The 18,504-nt window shown below is 46.6% G+C and overlaps 1 protein-coding gene across 3 annotated transcripts; it reads right to left on the bottom strand.

Moving 5' to 3' along the window:
- Window positions 1-764: 764 nt before the first annotated feature.
- On the bottom strand, window positions 765-13,155 carry LOC144724712 (protein mono-ADP-ribosyltransferase PARP14-like). Of its 3 annotated transcripts, none has more exons than XM_078604171.1 (9): window positions 13,022-13,155; window positions 8,808-8,998; window positions 8,440-8,624; window positions 7,542-7,584; window positions 7,018-7,203; window positions 5,917-6,183; window positions 4,916-5,149; window positions 2,867-4,408; window positions 765-2,708 (listed from the first exon to the last, which is right to left on the bottom strand). In XM_078604171.1, the coding sequence occupies exons 2-9, from the start codon at window positions 8,977-8,979 to the stop codon at window positions 2,242-2,244; spliced, it is 3,096 nt and encodes a 1,031-aa protein (XP_078460297.1). In that variant the 5' UTR covers window positions 8,980-8,998; window positions 13,022-13,155; the 3' UTR covers window positions 765-2,241. The 3 variants fall into 3 exon arrangements, with proteins under 3 accessions (XP_078460297.1, XP_078460217.1, XP_078460321.1); XM_078604091.1 differs by having other exon boundaries at window positions 8,485-8,624; window positions 13,022-13,105; XM_078604195.1 differs by lacking the exons at window positions 765-2,708; window positions 2,867-4,408; window positions 4,916-5,149 and having other exon boundaries at window positions 6,121-6,264; window positions 13,022-13,105.
- Between the last annotated feature and the right edge of the window lie 5,349 nt (window positions 13,156-18,504).

Raw genomic sequence — 18,504 nt, 5'->3', positions numbered from 1 at the left:
CTGAGCTCAGGACGGAATTTTGCATCGATTTACCTCCTGGCTGCTACCTTTCCCGCTTGCCTGTGAATCCTCGCGACGAATTACGGCTGCTGACTGGTGCAGCGATTGACACTATCGATTACAGAGTCTTTTTACACCGCATTGAATCTGCTGTTGGGGTGACCGGCATGACACTTCTGTGGCAAAGGTAAAAAAAATTTACAGGCCGGAGGACACTGGCCTTTAGCCCATCCATTTCTAAATCTGGTCCAGTCATGTTTGAGTTGTTCAGTACTCAAGAGCATGGTTTTTCATCTGTATACTACTCGGTTAGGTCATTCAGTGGTACGGTATAAAATATTATTTATATGCGGATGACACTCAAATACATACTTCATCAGAATTAGACATTGCCCCAAGCTCTTTCGTCTTTGATGTCGTGCTTGGTCGACATCAAGTGGTTGCTGTCTTATTTTCCAGTTCCACAGTGAGAGGTGTTGCTTGTGGACTCTCAGCATCTAGAGATGGCGGTCCACGCCACAGAATAATTGCCAGATAAGTTGTTGTATGCGTTAATAGTTTGGTGTCGTACCTCCAATTAGCATGGTTGGCTATGTACCGTGCGAAAGAGGTTCAACATACATACACGTGTATAAAACACAATTATCAAGTGCCAATGAGTCAACCAGTTCAATTAGCAGACGGTTTCAGAACTTGTCCTGGATATCCGTTAGATTGACTCAACCTTATTGAGTGCATGATGAAGTGCGTGGAGGTCCACATGGTTTTTTTTTTCATTATGAGGTACTTTATTGTTCCAGTCTTTAACACCATGTGCAATTAGCACGGTTGGCTACGTACAGTTCGAAAGTTCAACATACATACAACGTACACTCTTCTTACCACTCCATTATGCCGCTCTTGCATCCTTCCCACAACAGCCCCATGCTCGCATCATATATCGTCTTCTCCCTCTCGAACCATCTAGATTCGAGAATCTCTAACCTCCGCTGAAGTTTAGAGTACATACTTGGCTGCTATACATTTCCACATAAGCCACTTCATTGATCTATCATTTGTGGCCAGGTCGCTTCTGAAATACAACTAAATAGCTCAGTGGGCCTTACCTGGTAAAATAAAAAAAAAGGTTAGTTTATTGTTTAGTTTAAGTTCCCACTTTCACCAATCCCCTTGTCCACCCCTATCCGTTTCTCTCTGGCATCCTTTCCCTTCAAATCTCCTGGCCATTCATGTGGCCCCTCACTCATCTCTGTGATCAATCCGGGCTCCCGGCCCTGCGTGCTGCTAGCCTGGCCCGCTGATGAGCCTTTGCGTCTTCAACGCTGACAACGACTCCTGCGGCCCTTTGGCCGGTTTATGTTCAACCACAAGTGTATAAACAGCGCCGTTGAGGCGAAAGAAACCTGCCGTAGAGTGCTATACCCACATATCCCCCACAATGAGCTATTGCTGTCACCACCTGACAACCCAGTCGTATAGATACGGCTCTATTAGGCATCATTATCTTGTGTGCCCGGTGTGTGCGATACTAACCATCTTATGTGTCATACCAGCCTTAATAGGTTTTCGCTAGAATCACTTGTGTTAACATACCATATTTACAATAAAGGGCACGTTTGTTTGCTTGAGGTTTGCCGCTGTCTTCGATTACTTGGCAGCAGACTCAAACTGCCACACACCACAGATGTCAACCAGTCGAATTTCCGTCGCATTTCTGGGCCTTCGTCTTCAGGGGCAGAGTGTGAGGGTGACGAGAGCCTCGTTTGGGAGGCGGGGGACTACAGACAAAATGTCACTGACACTTTTGGAGTCTTGCGAAATTATTTGTTAAAGAACCTGCCTAGAATGTGTACCAGTTAAGATTGTTAAAGGATCTACAACCAAAGACTTTCTTGCAAAAGTTATTTACAGCATTAAATGCCATTGTTATGAACGTTATAGCCAGGTGAAAAATTAATGGGGTGCATTACCTCCGAGATATCCTTTTGGCAAAAATGATATGGGAAAATGTAGACTACAAGGGCCCTCTGTGTAAGCCCTCTCTACTGCACTCCCTTAGACATTCACGGCCCTCATTGGTGGTAACTTACTAGGGGCCACCTTTTTTTTATCATGGGGTGAGTTTTCCCACACTTGGTTTTCTCAACGTGTTCAGCGATATTGACGAAACCCTCGAGCTGTCTGCTCTCCCACGGAAACCTCAGTCCTGGTTTCTTCAGCGAAATGATCAAATCCTGAATCCTAAAGCGATGGCCTGGACAGCTCGTGGTCATCGAGAAAGAACATCAACTGCATTTCGTGCGCGAGCAGTTCATCCTGCACAGAGTTTCTCCTCCGTTCTTTTGCATCATTCACCATGGCGTAGAGCTCAGCCGAAGCTTGCCTCACACTGCTGCCGCTGCCTTGGACACTGATCTTGTCTTGTGCAGTGAAAATAATTCGTACTTGGTATTTATCCTGGAGGGAACGTATTGCGTCCCGCTCCGTGTGAACAAACTCTGCGATTGCTTTATCATCTATTGTATTTGGGCATCCTTCGGTGGTGAGCTTTTTTTCTATTTCATCGAGGACCATTTTGTTGGTCTCGGCTGAGGTTGAGTAAACCTGGATGCTCAACGGCGTCATGCCATCGTTTGCCAGGGCAGAGAAATCATCTTGCTGCTGCAGTTCACGCTCAACTAAATATGACTGCAGGGCCTCGTCACATCCTGTGAATTGACAATCATGCATTTTAACAAGCATACAACCTCATTCTGGGTAATAGATACACATTTAACATAATTTTTTTCATTTTTAAAGTAGTTTAAGTTAAGTTCAGAAATAGACGATATATTATACTGCGTAGTATGTTTACGTTGCATCTTACCAGTTATTCCATGCCTGGAGGTTTGAGGAGCTGCATTTTGCTGAGATTCTTCTTCCTGTTGGTCCCTGGGCTGATCGATGAGGATTATGCACGTATGTTCCCTCTCCAACACCCCAAACAACATTTTACCTCGTGCATACAGAGATTTGGCAGTGCCTGGCTTTCGAATGGTTCTCTCACAGGAGGTTATGCTTTGGGAAATATCTACTATCAGTTCTATAACTCCATCTACATCTTTTTTTTTTGTGGTAATGGTAAAGCCTCTCTGTTTGTAGTCTATTTTAAATGTCGTTCCACTTGGCAGAATGCTAGTTATATCCACAAATTTCTCCAGGTATTGCAGAACACCCGTATAATGAACAGGAATAAAACAATCGAGTGTCACATTAAGATCCATGAATCCCTCTACTTGTTGAGCAACGTGCTGGATAATGTCTCTATAGCCAGTGACGAGTATCTCACTCCCACTGATGCAATTCATCTGGAACGTTGTGTCACTTCTGATTTCACTCAATTCCTGAGAGGCTTTCAATTCTTCCTGGAATTCTTTCCACTCATTGACATTCTGCTTCATCTCAAACCCATTCCTTGTCTTCACTCTCACCTCCACAAAGGTCATGTTCAGAAGATCCTCTGCTTTGCTCAGATCATCTTCACTCGCACCAACAATCATGATGTAATTTCCCCTTTCTGAGATGGATGCATCGATGCCATTTTGGCTGAAGGTGTTTTTTATGAAAGCATCACGGTTCAGTTGTACCACAAAGGCTTTAAGTTCTTCAGAGATTATCCAGGGCTTCTCACTGCACTGCAGCATCATTTGCAGGATTTTGCTCTCAGCTGCTAAGGAGTGATCCTTTGGGCCTTCCACGGTGATCAAACTCTTTTTGACATTGACGTGAAAATCTACTTCAGGAAAGTCATTCTGCAAACGCTTTTTAAAGTTGGGCATCAAATGAACAAGTGTCTGTTTGACATTCACTTCCCCCCGTCGTAATTGTTTTATTTTTTTAAGGTCCTTAACAACATGTTCTACATCCACTTTCTGACCTATTATGCTTATTTTAGTTTGTTGTTTGTCCGATATAATTTGCACACAATCTTTCTGACCTGTAGAAAGCTTTGCCACAAGTTCATCAAATACATTCGCATGGATGGTTTCAGAGTAATGCATATATCTTTCAAAAAAATGTGTAAACTCATTGGAGATGGATTTTGACCATTTGCTTCTCAGCATGAAATTGGCTTTTTGGCTATCGGCAAAGGCAGGTGAAACCTTCATGACGTCCTGCGTGGCCCCACTTGGCCACTTGAAGGTGGCCATGTGATTATTCAGAAACTCTTGCAGCTGCTGAGATTGCTCTGGTCGTGCTGTAATGAACTCCATCAGCACGGGATCCACTTTTAGGTGCTGAGGCTCAGGTGCCTTGAAGCTCCCTTCATCCCAGGAAAGCAGCGCCAACCCATGCGCCTCGTAATAGCGGTGTGCTGTGACGATCATCTCTTTCAAACGCAGCTCGCTCTTCAACACTTTCTCAACATCTGCATCACCAAATGAGAATGTACAATACATTATCAGATATTCTTAAAAATTTAAATTGAAGTAAAATAATTTTTCATACATTTACTTTATCCTAAACACTACGATAAAATCAAATAAATAAATAAAACAACAAATCCGTGCTATATCTCGTGTGCTGTGTATTGCGCTTGTACTGTTTGGTTATGTAGTTACCATTGAGGTGATGATGCCCTCCGGGAAGTAAAATATCAGTAAACATGAAAACCGTAATGTGTGTTTAAATTACGTTTTGCAGCAGATCGGTTAAGTGCATTGAGCTGTTCCATACAATTGAGAGTCAATTTACATACCGGTAAATGTTCATATACATTCTCTAATCGGAAGAAAAAAAATCTGTCCTCACTTCCGTTAAGAACAATGGTGCAATAACTCAAGGTTAATTAGTTTTTAGCTGTGTCACGAAGACGTGAATCTATCCCTGCATGTACATCCCAACAAGGGGCAGCCTCTTCCCATCACCACCTCACCCTCATTGCCCTGAAGACGGACGACAGCTGTGCTGCATCCAGCCCTGAACTCCACCTCTTCCACTTTGACGGCAGGCCCACTCCTGCTCTCCAGGTAGAGCTCCAGGTAGTCCCTGCTCACGCCCTCAGGCAGATCCTCCAGCAGCACGCTGCTGGTGAGCGGCAGCTGCTCCGCCTTGATACTCATACCGGATAAGGGCCTCGTGCCACAACGGCCGATGAAGGCTTGTGTGTCTGAGAGGCAACATGAAATGGTGTAAATACACAACAAAGACAAGGATCCATACTCTTGGTTCTTTCGGTAAAGTCACGTAGGCAAAAACACATTTTAATCACGACGTGTCGGGCGCAACACAAGCGTCCGTCATCAGGTGGTGACAACCACAGCAAGAAACAAGTGACAACCACAGAAGAGCTGATTGTGACAAGGGATTATATAGCTGAGGAAGGGGGGAGGAGCAAAGGGGAGTGTGGGGGCAGGGCGTGGGTCAGAGGAGAGTGGCAAACAAGATCCAAATGAGGAGAGAGGGTGGGGGGGAACGTGGGTCAGAGTGGAAAGCTGCAGGCTCGAAACAATGCACAGCAAATTTCCAAGTGATGGGAGTGAGCAGGGCTAAGAGTAAGAAACTGGAGATGCGGATATGAAAGTAAACTATAAAACAGCTAAGGTTTAACTTGGTTAATAACATCCTTCCCATGATTGCTCAATTTGTATCCATCTTCTCGGTTGGAGTTATGTCTATGTTTGTATATCTGGATGGCTTCATGAACAAATCTTTGATGGTAGCCAGACGGCTTGCTTTGGTCTCGGAGAAAACAATATCATGAGAGCCCACAGCGTTGTAGCAGTGATCAGCCACGGCGGAAGAGTTAGTCCTGCCGTGTTTCAAATCTGCCTTGTGCTCGCAAATACGGCCAATAGTGACACCAACGTGTAACAGCGCAGAAGCAACTTACGTTGCTTACGAGGAGCGCACAGAGTGATAGCGTTGAAATGTCACCTGTGCCGGAGGAGAACGATACCACTCTGCTGGAGTCGTCGTCGGTGTAGTTGATGCAAAAGTCATCGGTGCCGCTGCAGGTCTCCACGTAGAGCTTGAGGAGGTTGCTCTCCGCCTGCTGCGCGAAGCCTCGCAGCAGCACCCTGCGTGGATCAGGCTCCAGCACTTGGACCACGTGCTCCACTCGGGGCTTCTCCACAAACTCCGAGCACACCAGCGGCTTTTCGGCAAACGTGTGTTTGGAGCGTGACAGGACCCGCCCGGCCACTGCTCAAACAGCCACCAGCAACAACATCAGTCAGCACCATCCATCTCCATCATTACAACGACGTGGTGGGGAAATGTTACCTGTAGCAAAGACACATCAAACACGACCTGAACGAATGTGCAACAGCATACCCGAGGGGTGTGAACTAAAATGCTAAAATGCATAGCTCACTTTTTTAAATCAAGTCCCATTATTGCTTTTTATTGGTCAGATTTTCGTGCACTTCGATGACGTGCATCTTCTCTCGTCACATCCACAGTCTTCATTTCTAATTCCACTACATCCTTCTACCTCACACCCTTCTACTCGTTCTGCCCGTCAACCGGAATTTGTATAGCCCTTCTCATGGTGACTTTTGTCGCTTCTTGAGAAAGACCCAGAAGGTTGGTGGAGCACACGGAGTGTGTGGAAGGTTCGGTACAGACGGCGGTGTTCGACGAGGAGGTAAAAAAGAGGTGTGGAACGGAGATTGGGGCTCGTAGGTCCGAGCGCAGTGGGAGGGGCGGCTGTACCCATCGAACCAGCCATGGCAAGGGGGGGGGGGGGGTCATATAAAATTGGGTGCCCTATTGCGGGTACTCTTACTTCTCTGTTGCCAAAAGGCCCTCAATGCTTCGTCCTGTTACACAAGTCACCTTAATATCATGTTCCACCCAGTTGAGTCGTATGGAAGTGGCTGCTCGAGTGGAGGTTCGTGCTGGGCCCAGGGAGAACATTTACTGTATGTATAAACATTTTTTTTACCATGGAACGTAGTTTTTAATTGTGGAGTATACCACACCCGCGGTGTGTAAGGCGGCCGAGTAATATCAGACAACAGCTTAAAGGGTCACCAGCTGGATCTGCGAAGGTGATGACCCAGGACTGTTCCGTTTCTTCCACGTTTGTGACCACTCCTCCTCCAGATCGTTTCTCGCTTTCAAAGTACATCGCCACGGTGGTCGAGTCCAGGGAGTCCACCTTGTCCACTCTAATTTTCGGGTTGCCCTCGGGATCCTCCGCCTTTCCCCCCTGTGATGCTGCACAGTAGCGCAGCACAGTAGCTGTCTTAGTTGACCTTCGTTAGTTTAACAGCAGGACTGACACAAACATACGACCTATCACACACACACACACACCTGTTTTGAGTATTGGAAGTGGAAACAATTGCAACATTCAAAGCCACGTCAAAGCTGTCCGCATTTTTTCGTGATGCATTGTAAAATAATTTATACACACAAACTTATTTTCTTTTGTACAACATTTTACAAGGGGATGAATACATACGCCATCGTGAACATTCTCGGTCTATTTTTAACAACGCAGTCTTTACAAAATATCATGCATACGAACCAGATTTTCAGGTTCACTCACTCACCGCCGTTCAGCTGGTCAGTCAATGGAGGTGCATCGGGCCTTCCCTATGAAGAAATGTACATGAGTGCATCAACACAAGCACAACATGACCACGACACATTACTCTATGTGGCTGGGTGGCTCAAAGGTCTGAGCACTGAGCTGCCACTGCTGAGATCGTGGTTTTCAATCTGACTAAATTGGCTTTTCAACTGTAGTTTGTTGATGGTCTCAGCCTGGTCACCAACGACTGAGCAAAAAAAAAGACTCGTGTTTGATTTTGTGCTTAATTTGGCTAAATTTCAGTTCTGAGAATTACAAATATTGGTTCAAATGTAATGCAGTGAACGTGTCTCTATGTAATCGTACGGGTGGAAGAGTACTGCCCCCGAGTATTGATCAGACAGCTTGTAGTTATTTCAAATGTTCTATGATAGTTATGTCTATTTAATCCGGGTTTCATCAGCATCACGTATCATGACAGGATGCCGATAGCACAATAATTTCCACTTGTAATCCGCACGGTATGTGCTCACTTCCCGAAGAAGCGCGAGGAACCGCGGAATAAGCGAGAAAGGCAGCGAGGTGGTGAGCTGGCGCCAAATTTGCCCCAAGCTCTGCAGACCTCTATTCAGGTGTTGCCGGCCAACGAATGTGAGTTACGTGTGGGAGGAAATTGGAGCACCCAGAGAAAGCCCACACTTGCAAGGGGGCAACGCTCTATCCCATATAGATTTAACCGGTCGAGTTAACATTTCCGTGACACGTGTGTGTGATCCACCAGCCCTCGTCTCCACAGTCTTGGTGTACCGGCGTGTGCCACCACTATGTGCCAAAACCAGGAATAACGGTGGGGGACAAGACGAGAAAATACAAAAACTCGTGCGCTGTTGGAAATGCGTGCCTCTAATGTGGAGTACATTTGATTGAAGAACATCCACTGCGACTGAAGGTGAGCTGCCCACCATGTCGTGACTGGTGCCTCCTGCTCCCCGAGGAGACTCCTGGAGGCCTTCTTCATCGCAGTGGATGTTCACCTCCAGCTCACACAGCTGCTGGTTGATCTCCAGAACGTGCTTCTGCACAGTCAACACCCGCTCCAGCACTGTGTACACAGCAGCGAGTCAAACAAGTGTTGTTTCATTCTTTAGTGTGGAGGAACACACACACACTAATGTACAGCGTTTACGTGCAATAGTTATCATCCGAGTATCTGTGTCCACCGATACTGATGCCGCACGGAGTGGCACGTGTCAAAACCCCCCAGGGGTCGATGTCGGGGCCTCACCGCCCTCCTGCATGAAGCGAAGTCGTGCCCGGCCACCGGGCAGCAGCACCAGCTCTTCGCATTCCCCGCCACCCGACAGCTTCTTGCTCTGGAAGTACTTCTGAAGCTTCGTCATCACCACTCTGTAGTCCGCAGGGGCGGCGGGGAGGCCCTTCACCTCCAAATAGGCCATCACGGTCAGGCCTGCAGCACTGCGGGGGTTACGGGGCCAGCCAGAGAGGGAAGGAGGAGCAGAGTAGAGCACAGGCGTTCACCACAGCTTGGAGCAACCATGCTTATATCCCGTCCTGGCCCAACTTGACGATGACCCGTTTCCTGCCTGAGCATGACCCGACCTGACCCCAACTCAACCACCACGTGATGGATGCAGATGCGGCTAGTGGCTCAAAAGCTTTGATCGGACATTGCCGTCACCGCAACAGCAGGGCAGGGAGGGGATACAAAGGCATTCAATCCGGAAGTGTATTGATGAAAGGCTGTACATTTACACCATGAGGCCTCCTTTGCCAGTGCCAAAATATAATAATAGGGTGCGCCTTTTGGCGTCATCTGGTCGAACACCGTATGGGACTAGGCTCTTGGGAAAGCTGTCTCTGGTGCATTCTGACTGCAAGTACTGTGGTTAACGTAAACATGATTCCTTGCAAAAGGTTTCAGTTTTGTCGCCAGAAAAAAGTGGAAAACCACTATTATTATAAGCTGTAAATTATTGTACAGTATTAATATATATGTTATATATACAGGTTGTTGATTGTACCATATTCTATTCAATGGATAATTAAGTCGGAAACCCCTGTTTCGAGGTGGGGTAAAGAGGAGGACCCATTTTTCCTTAAAATTATTTATTTAAAGCGAAACTTACGGTGGGGTGTCCCCCGCAACGCCCCATACAGCCCTGCTTCGCTTCCACTGGGTGGTCTTCTCCTTCCATTTCCAACTCGACCAAGCTCTGCCCTTAACCTTGACCCCTTACTGTGACCCTAGCTCCTGGTTCCAGACCCCGGCTGACTTTGCTGTTCCCTTGTCCACTTTGTCCGTCGGTGTAACTGCCTTTAATCCCAGCCTTGAATGTCTGCGTGTCTGTTCATGTGTTTGTAAGCATGTCGATCTGTTGGAAATTGTCTTACTGATATGTGTTAATCTCACCTTGTCCGTCTGTCCGTGTCCATGTATGCGTCTTCCATATGTGTGTGCCTTTGTCTTTGCCGCTGTTAGTTTCTATCAGTCTGTCTGCCCGTGTCTGTCTTTTGGCACTTTAAACCAGAATGTTTTGATTGATCGCCTAGAATATGATTTTGCCATCAGTTGCGCAGATATGGTGGCTCACACCGTATCTCTCTGACAAAAGGTCCCCGACGTCAAGGTTGGCAAGTCCTCAAGCCCAGTCGTTGCATTCACTCCAGGTGTTATTCACCTGGAGTGGTGGCACGGTGGCAAGATGTTAACTACCTCGCCTGCTATGCAGGTGGTTGTGGGTTCGATCACAATCTTCGACGCCCGTATATTTGGAGTTTGCATGTTCTCCCCGTGGTGGTGTGGATGTTTCTCTGGGTGCCCCGGTTCCCCCTCCACATTTAGAAACGTGCATTTAGAGTGTTTGGCTACGATACATTTCCACATGATAAGCCACTTTGTTGAGTTATCATTTGTGGCCAGGTCACTTCTGAAAAAAGAGCTATATATCTCAGTGAGCCTTACCTGGTAAAATAAAAAAAATAGTTTAGTTTTTAGTTTATTCAAGGATTCGTCCTGGGTCCTTAACTTTTTTGAATCTCCCCCGATTGGGCATCTCATTGGTAGCAATGGCATTAACTACCACACTCTAATTTCTACTTGGGGCCCACTCAAACCTTCCAAATGATACCTCAACCTTACAGCAACAGCAGTGTTGCTTGCCGCCAAATCATGTCCGGAATCTCCCTTCTAAGATCGTGCTGTGAGCATCCTAGAATCTCACCCAGATCCGGAAGAACGCCGGCGAACAGAGCGTAACAACGCTGACATTCAAAATAAACGCCACCTCATTCGTGACCCAAACATCGCAACCTCCCGTCTTTGACATTTCGTCGAAGACACCGGTGGTGTAACCATCGACCGCATCAGAACATCGGCAGGACGATGCGCAACATCTCCTTCATGAATGGAAAATAAAAAAACACAAGCCACAGTACGACTGTGGCCATGCAAATCAAATTTTGGAGCACATAGTGAAATCACTGTGCTCCTCCAATGAAGGAATAGCAACATTACACAAAACTCTCTCCTGATGCCTTCTTATTGCCATACGCGAGAATAGAACGTTTTGGGTAAATCCCAATTAAACGTAGTTTGTGTTTAGTTTGTTGTCCTTCCCCCGCACCTACGTACAGTGCGAAAGAAGTTAAACGTACAACATCACACGCAATACACCCAGAAACATCCAATAGGCCTTTTTTTCGACGCACCAGACAGACAGCTCGATCAAAATCAACTCACCACCGGCTCCACGATCAGTCTCTTAAATACATTTGAACATCCTCAGCATCACCTACGACTTATTTTTTTTATCAGTTGACAGCGACGCCTTGAACACGACAGAGATATCAAATGCATCCATCTTGGGGCAACATTCGGCCGATGTTGACTACAGCAGCCACAGCAAAAAAAAATTACTTGTGAGCAATGTCGGCACTTGCCACGATTACTGCAATGCCATCCTTACCGGGACACCAGAAGAAGAAGAACCAGGCTAGAGTCTACATTATAGACTGCCAGTACACTCACCCAGCTTAATAACCAGGCTACAGTCTACATTATAGACTACCAGTACACTCACCCAGTTTAATAACCAGGCTACAGTCTACATTATAGACTGCCAGTACACTCACCCAGCTTAATAACCAGGCTACAGTCGACATTATAGACTGCCAGTACACTCACTTTACTTTATAACCAGGCTACAGTCTACATTATAGACTGCCAGTACACTCACCCAGCTTAATAACCAGGCTACAGTCTACATTATAGACTGTCAGTACACTCACCCAGCTTTATAACCAGGCTACAGTCTACATTATAGACTGCCAGTACACTCACCGAGGTTAAAAACCATTGCTACAGTCTACATTATAGACTGCCATTGCACTCACTCAGATTAAGAACCAGGCTACAGTCGACATTAGTGTTTTTTGTTTTGTATTTTTTTTCACTTCATTTTTTATATTTTTATATCTACGTGACTTTTACCGAAAGGGCCAAAGAGTATGAATAAGAAAACACCTCTTGACAAACTCCAGTGTCTCATAAACAGCCTCTCGCACGCTGCCATGCCTCTCCACTCCATCGGCCACAGCAATCCAACGGAGCGCGCCTAATTGTAGGATCGTCCTAACCAGAACCAGTGCAATGCTGGTCGATCTTATGCCTGGCCGAGCGGCGTTTCTCTGCAAGCTGAAACTCTTTCCCACCGCACACCATCCAAGCATCATTCCCCTTCAAGCAGCAGCTCAAGACGAATAGGTTGTACCCTTTCTGGCAGTAAAACCACCTGTGTTACGGTGTTAAAACACCAAACTGAAACCTCTTGCAAGAATTCGTGTTTACATTAACCACATATACTTGTGGTGAACATGCAAACAAAAAAAGAACACATGCTATGGTAGTATATGCATTGTCAAGACTCTCACCTCTTCAGCCTCTCACCTGTCCAAGCTCTCACCTGTTGAGGCCGTCACCTGTTCAGGGTCTCACCTCTTCAGGCTCTCACCTGTCCAGGATATCACCTCTTCAGCCTCTAACTTTTTCAGGCACTCACCTGTTCAGGCACTCACCTGTCCAGACTCTCACCTGTTCAGACTCTCACCTGTCCAGGCTCTCACCTGTCCAGGCTCTCACCTGTTCAGGCTCTCACCTGTCCAGGCTCTCACCTGTCCAGGCTCTCACCTGTCCAGGCTCTCACCTGTTCAGGCTCTCACCTGTCCAGGCCTCTCACCTGTTCAGACTCTCACCTGTCCAGGCTCTCACCTGTTCAGACCCTCACCTGTCCAGGCTCTCACCTGTCCAGGCTAGCATACGAGGAGGGACTGAGCTCTGGCTCCGCGCCTCTGAGTTGTCAATAGAACAATGCCTCCCTTTCGTGAAATATGTGCACACTTTTTACATTTTATTATTATTTCTACCTACCTGGCTGTGTGTGTGTGTCCATCTCTGTCTAGGTGTCTGTCCGCGTAACTTACCAAGTGTTGCGTCTCTTAGGTTCGCCACCACCAGCACATGAGCAGGGGGTACAGGCGGCGGCCCACGAACAGGTGGTGGTGATGTTGTTGATGATGACGAAGATTGTAGTTGTGTTTTCAGAAGGGGCTGCCTCATCTCGCTGGAAAGTCCCACTGGCTCAACTCTTTTCCCTCCCCCCCTCGCGTGACACCCACGCCTCAAGTGTCCTTCCTTGGCCCTTGGCTTCAAACTTTAAACGCGCTGAGTTCCGGCGACCAATGCGCTCTACAATTTTTAATCATCAGCAATGTTTTTTTTTGTGTAGCCGTTTTCTTCGTTGACGAAAGCAGTCACGTTGGTCCGCCGTTAGTCAGTCTTCATCACTGGCCAATAACGTTTTATCATCTTAGTCCACAGATTTCTGAAGATTAGTGCTACTATTAGTTATTTTATTGTTTCGTTTACTTCTGCATATGTCCCACGTGTGTCATTGTGCACGTTATATTTAATAGCTGCTTACCTTGCTGTTCTGTATTTACGAGTGCCATTAATATAATCCATTTGTCACTGCAACTTGAAAATGGCAAGCATGTTCGCTCAAAAAGAGGAAATGAAAGTGTCATTCTTGCTGTGAGAGATGTCATTTGAAAAATGCCACGCGGGTTCCTCTCAGTAGTATCATGCGGAATATGTTGTATTACTTACTAGATATCCATTGTTCATTGCTCTGATCTTTTTGTATTAATTCGTCACGTTTGTAAAATATCCTTTGTGTTCTATACAACCCAGATAAACCCTCCTTCCCCATATCACGTGTGTTTCCACCTTGGCCACTTCGCCATTGAAAAGGAGCTTCTTAGAAAGTCGCTGATATCCCTATAAAGTCTATAATCCTTCATATTCTCATGTGTAACTCATAGCTTTGGAAACATTTAAAGCTAAATATTGCGAAAGAAAGAATCGCAAAATATGCTCAACATCCGTTTCGAGTATCGGGCTGCTGCAGATTTCCACACCAGCCACTTTGTTGAGCTGTATTGCTCAGTGGGGCCTGACCTGGTAAAAAAAAAAACCTTTAGTTTAGTCTCAAAGCAAATAGATGATGGGGTTGACTCGCAACTCCGGTGCCTCTCTGCGTGGAGCTTGTATGGGCAACCTCCGGGCACTCCAGTTATCTCCCCATAGCTAAAACAAAAACCATACAATGTACAGTAACCAGTTATTGGCCAAATATCTCAATGCTGACAACTTACACCGCAAATGAACTCAATTGAGATCACGCAGCAACAGCATCGCCCCCCTTATTGCAAACACTTGGCATTGGCATTGTTGCTGCATTGGCATTGTTGCTGCATTGGCATTGTTGCTACATTGGCATTGTTGCTGCATTGGCACTCGTGCACCGCCCGTGTTTCCGAGTTAACCCCCCCCCCACGCACCCCCAGCTCTCTCGACCTCCCACTTCCAGCCTCCCCCCCACTTCCCCCGTACAGCTTCACGTCCCTTCTCCTAGCATCCACGCAGCGCCCCCCCCTCTCTCTCCCCCCTTGCCCCTCCCCCCCCCTCTCTTACCTATGTAACTTCTTATCATGGCATCTCTCTCCCACTTCAGCAAAACAAATTCTTGCTGTGGTTTTCCCACCTGATGACGATTGCTTGTGTTGCAATCGAAACGTCGTGATTTATTTTATATTTTATATTATGTCTAACTACGTGACTTTACCGAAAAAAACAAAGAGTCGAGTATTGAGACTCAGTCAGGGCTTTGCTGATTCAATAAAGCATAGTGATACATTCGTGGTATAGCAAAGCGCATACTGAGGATAGTTAAGGTTAGGAAAGTGCACTCTTCCTGATATTGTGTATAAGCATGTAATGAACATACATGTGTAAAGGTTAAATTTCGATTTAAAGCTTTCGTGACTGCAGGGATTCATCTTCTTGTTTCTTTCGGTAAAGTCACGTAGAATGGAAGTAATAAAATAATAAAGATAAAACATAATAAAATAATGCTCACGGATAATTAATTATGTATTAATTCTCACTGAGAATTATGTTTTATTTGTATTATTTTATTATTTCCATTCTACGTGACTTTACCGAAAGAACCAAGAAGATGTGTAAAGGTGTTATTGGGCGAAGATGCGACATTCCCATGCAGGTAGCCGGTAGTACCGACCACATGCAAATAGGGGGCAGAAGAGGGTCTGAGCCCCAGTGCTAAGAGACCATGGCCCATAGGGCCCAACGGTTACCCCTATGGAGCGGCATGTCCAGAGGTACAGACTCCTGACCCCAGGAGGGGGCTGGGTGATGACATCACCCCCAGGTCCTTCTGGAAGGTTCAGGAAGGAAGCTGTGGCCGGGGTGGAGCGAGCCACGGCCCTGCATAAAAGCCGGACCTCTGAACGGTCCCAGCAGTCGTCGTTCACCCGAAGGATCGAAAAGCCTCCAGGAGAGAAGAGCCCAACGGGTAAAGCCACACCCCTGGCTAGGGTCGGCTCTAGCGTATACCAGTGAAGACCCAAGCTTCACTCAACACGTTGTTAGGTTAGCCAGTTAGAGGCGTATGGGTCCGGAGGGGCTCCCTCTTTAGCGTATCGGGTGTAAGGGGCCGTTACCCCTCTGTGTTAAGGATTTATTGTTGAATAAATTCGGTGTTTGCCTCAGATAACACTCCTCTAGTTATTTAACCCACTACACAGGTAAATCCAAACATATTGTTTTAGCTTGGATAGAAGTGAAACAGACTTTAAATACTTTGGTATTTAAAATGTCAACTCGTGCCTGTAGGTAAACATGGCATTCCACTCGACTTTAGTTACGTCTCTCTGTTGGGTCAATGGTTGGTTCAAGGTCACCCCACCCCCCGACACCCCTCCCCTCCACCCCCCATTGCTTTACTGCACTCGTGGTATGTGTAAGGATTACCTAAAAGTCCTTCAACTAGAGTTCACTCGCCATCAGCCTGCCACGACTGTTTCTCATCATTACAATTAATAATGATTAGTTGATGGCCCCAACATTCTGTCTGGGAAAGCAGGAAACCCCGTGCAAGCCACGCCCAGTGCGACGTGCCTGATGACTCCGATTACATCACCAAGCTCCACCCATCACCTCCCGTCCAGCAACACATCGGGGCATTCTTTTCCGCCTCGATTTTTCAAGTGAACGGACCGAAAATCGGGAGCGTATTGGTTACTTAAATAATCGAATAGCCCAGTTATATGCTCAGATATATATCAATAGACAAGTTACTGTTGTAAATTCCCTTGATTGTAGCACAGGGCGCCACGGTGGCTAGGAGATGTTAACTACCTCGCCTGGTCTACAGGAGGTCGTGAGTTTGATCCCGACCCTGACGCCTGCTGCTGTATATTTAGAGTTTGCGTGTCGTTCTCCCTTTGGTAGCATGGATTTTTCTCCGGGTCCTCGGGTTTTCCCCTCCATATTTAGAACCAACGTGCATTTAGAGCATTTGTCTGCAATACATTTCCATACGATGAGCCACTTCGTTGAGCTATTATTTGTGGCCAGGTCTCTTCTGAAAAAGAGCTACATAGCTCAGTGGACCTTGCCTGGTAAAAATAAAACAGGTAATAAATAAACAGGGCTACTCAGAACCCCTGGACTCCATAAAAGTGTTGCCGCCGGCCTTAAAAGGTCATTATGGGGTCACGGGTGGCACAAGTTTCCTCAAGGGGCCAGAGGCTTCATATTGGACAACTGGACTCGATCCACTTGTCTCTCCCAGAGCCAACAATGTCTGCTTTAAAAAAAAAAGCAACGTGTGACGGGTGACTGCTCAGTGCTTGAATGGAAGTTTCACGCCTTGCAAGGGCAGGGAGCGCTTTCTGCATGCCATTGTTTGACTTGCATCCCACTGGGATTTTTGCACGCAGCGTTGGAATGCGGTGTTTTTTCTGGAAGATTTTTGCAGTTTTTTCCTGGATGTTTCTGTTGCGTGTAGTCACTTTAAGATGTTTCTTGTTCGTGTTTTTGTTTGTTGCGGTTGCACCCAAGTCAAGAGCCGCATGGCTCACAGGGTTATACCTAATAAATAAAACTGAAACGAGACGGCATCCGCGGCATATGATGCACGCGTGCGTGGAGAACATTGATCAACGTTGATGCGATTATGGAGAGGCACGTGATTTGGGAGTCTTGAGAATCGTGGGTGCACGCTGCGTGGATTCCCCAAAGCGCAGTTACTCATGCACGCCGCCGCCCCCCTATAAGCGACGACAACAAAAGAGCGCACGCGTGCACACGGCAGGCATTTCAAAGTGTTATTGGAATCCAGACGAGAGCGCCGCAGGTACAGCTTCCGTCCAGAGTGGAACGCCGTGCCCTGCCGTGGCGTCGCGGGCGGGAGCACGTTGACAGACTTGCCGCCGCCCGGGATGGCACGCTCGAGACACGACGCGTGAAACCGCACACAAACACGACGAAGTTATGCCCGCTGGTAAAAGAGCATGCATTCACGGTTTGTCAGAATGAACACCACGACGGATGGCAGCGGCTAAACATCTAAACGGATTCTCATGACACGGCACTAAGTTCACTTGAATTAGATTCTGTTGGAATATATATTTAATTACAGTCTGTTCAGCCAATTTAAATGAGAACCTTGCAGTGTGCACTCTCTACAGACCCACGTCAAGGCGGGCCACACCGATGCTTTATGATATTCAAGGCAGAGGGTCATGCACAATAGTGTACCCATTAGCCGTGACAATGTACAACACCGTTGCTTGATTGATGACATGATCAAAGTACCGTACAACACTGTTGAGGCTCCATTTTGTGGTACCACTTTGGCTGCATACATTTCTGAGGGTAAAACACAGGCTGGCAATGTTTGCCAGCACACACCACCGTGAAACGAATTCGTTATAAGAGCGCAAATTCGACAGCTCGGAGGCAGATGTCTGTTAAATGATGACCGTGGCAAGTCGCCGGACCTCCGGCCTGTGTTTTGACTCCACTGCTAAACGCAGTTCCTGAAGTTTTTTTGTTTTCCAAAAAGGCCTCAACGAGTACAGAATAAATGCAGATTATAAGAGGAATGAGATTTAAGACAGTTACATAGTTATCTTTGCTTACGGATGTAGATCAGTCTACGAACATTTAAAGTCTCCACTATTTTAGTCACAAGTCTCTGTTTAAAATTACAATAAAGTACAGCGCTGCAATTAGCAAGCTGCATTACTGCGTAATAGCTTTCGATAGATGTCCGAAACATAAAATGACTGTGATGTTTTTTTTATATTAGTCCAGAATGGCAGTTCAGGAGATAACCGTGGTTATCGTTGCTAGAGGCCCATGACTGCAGGCTCAACTTCGAAGGAAGGAGGACATCGACTTCGAATGGGGGAAGTAAACTCAGGGGGAATTAATGCCAGCTGTGCGCGCACAGCTGGCGCGTAGCGCGCACTGCGACGCTTTGGCACGCCCAGTGCACACCGACTGTGCATCGTCGTGCATAGATTACCAGTGCCTC

Source organism: Lampetra planeri, chromosome 1 (assembly GCF_965212315.1).
Source record: "Lampetra planeri chromosome 1, kcLamPlan1.2.h2, whole genome shotgun sequence".
Lineage (NCBI taxonomy): Eukaryota > Metazoa > Chordata > Hyperoartia > Petromyzontiformes > Petromyzontidae > Lampetra > Lampetra planeri.
This window is presented reverse-complemented; position numbering and strand designations above follow the sequence as displayed.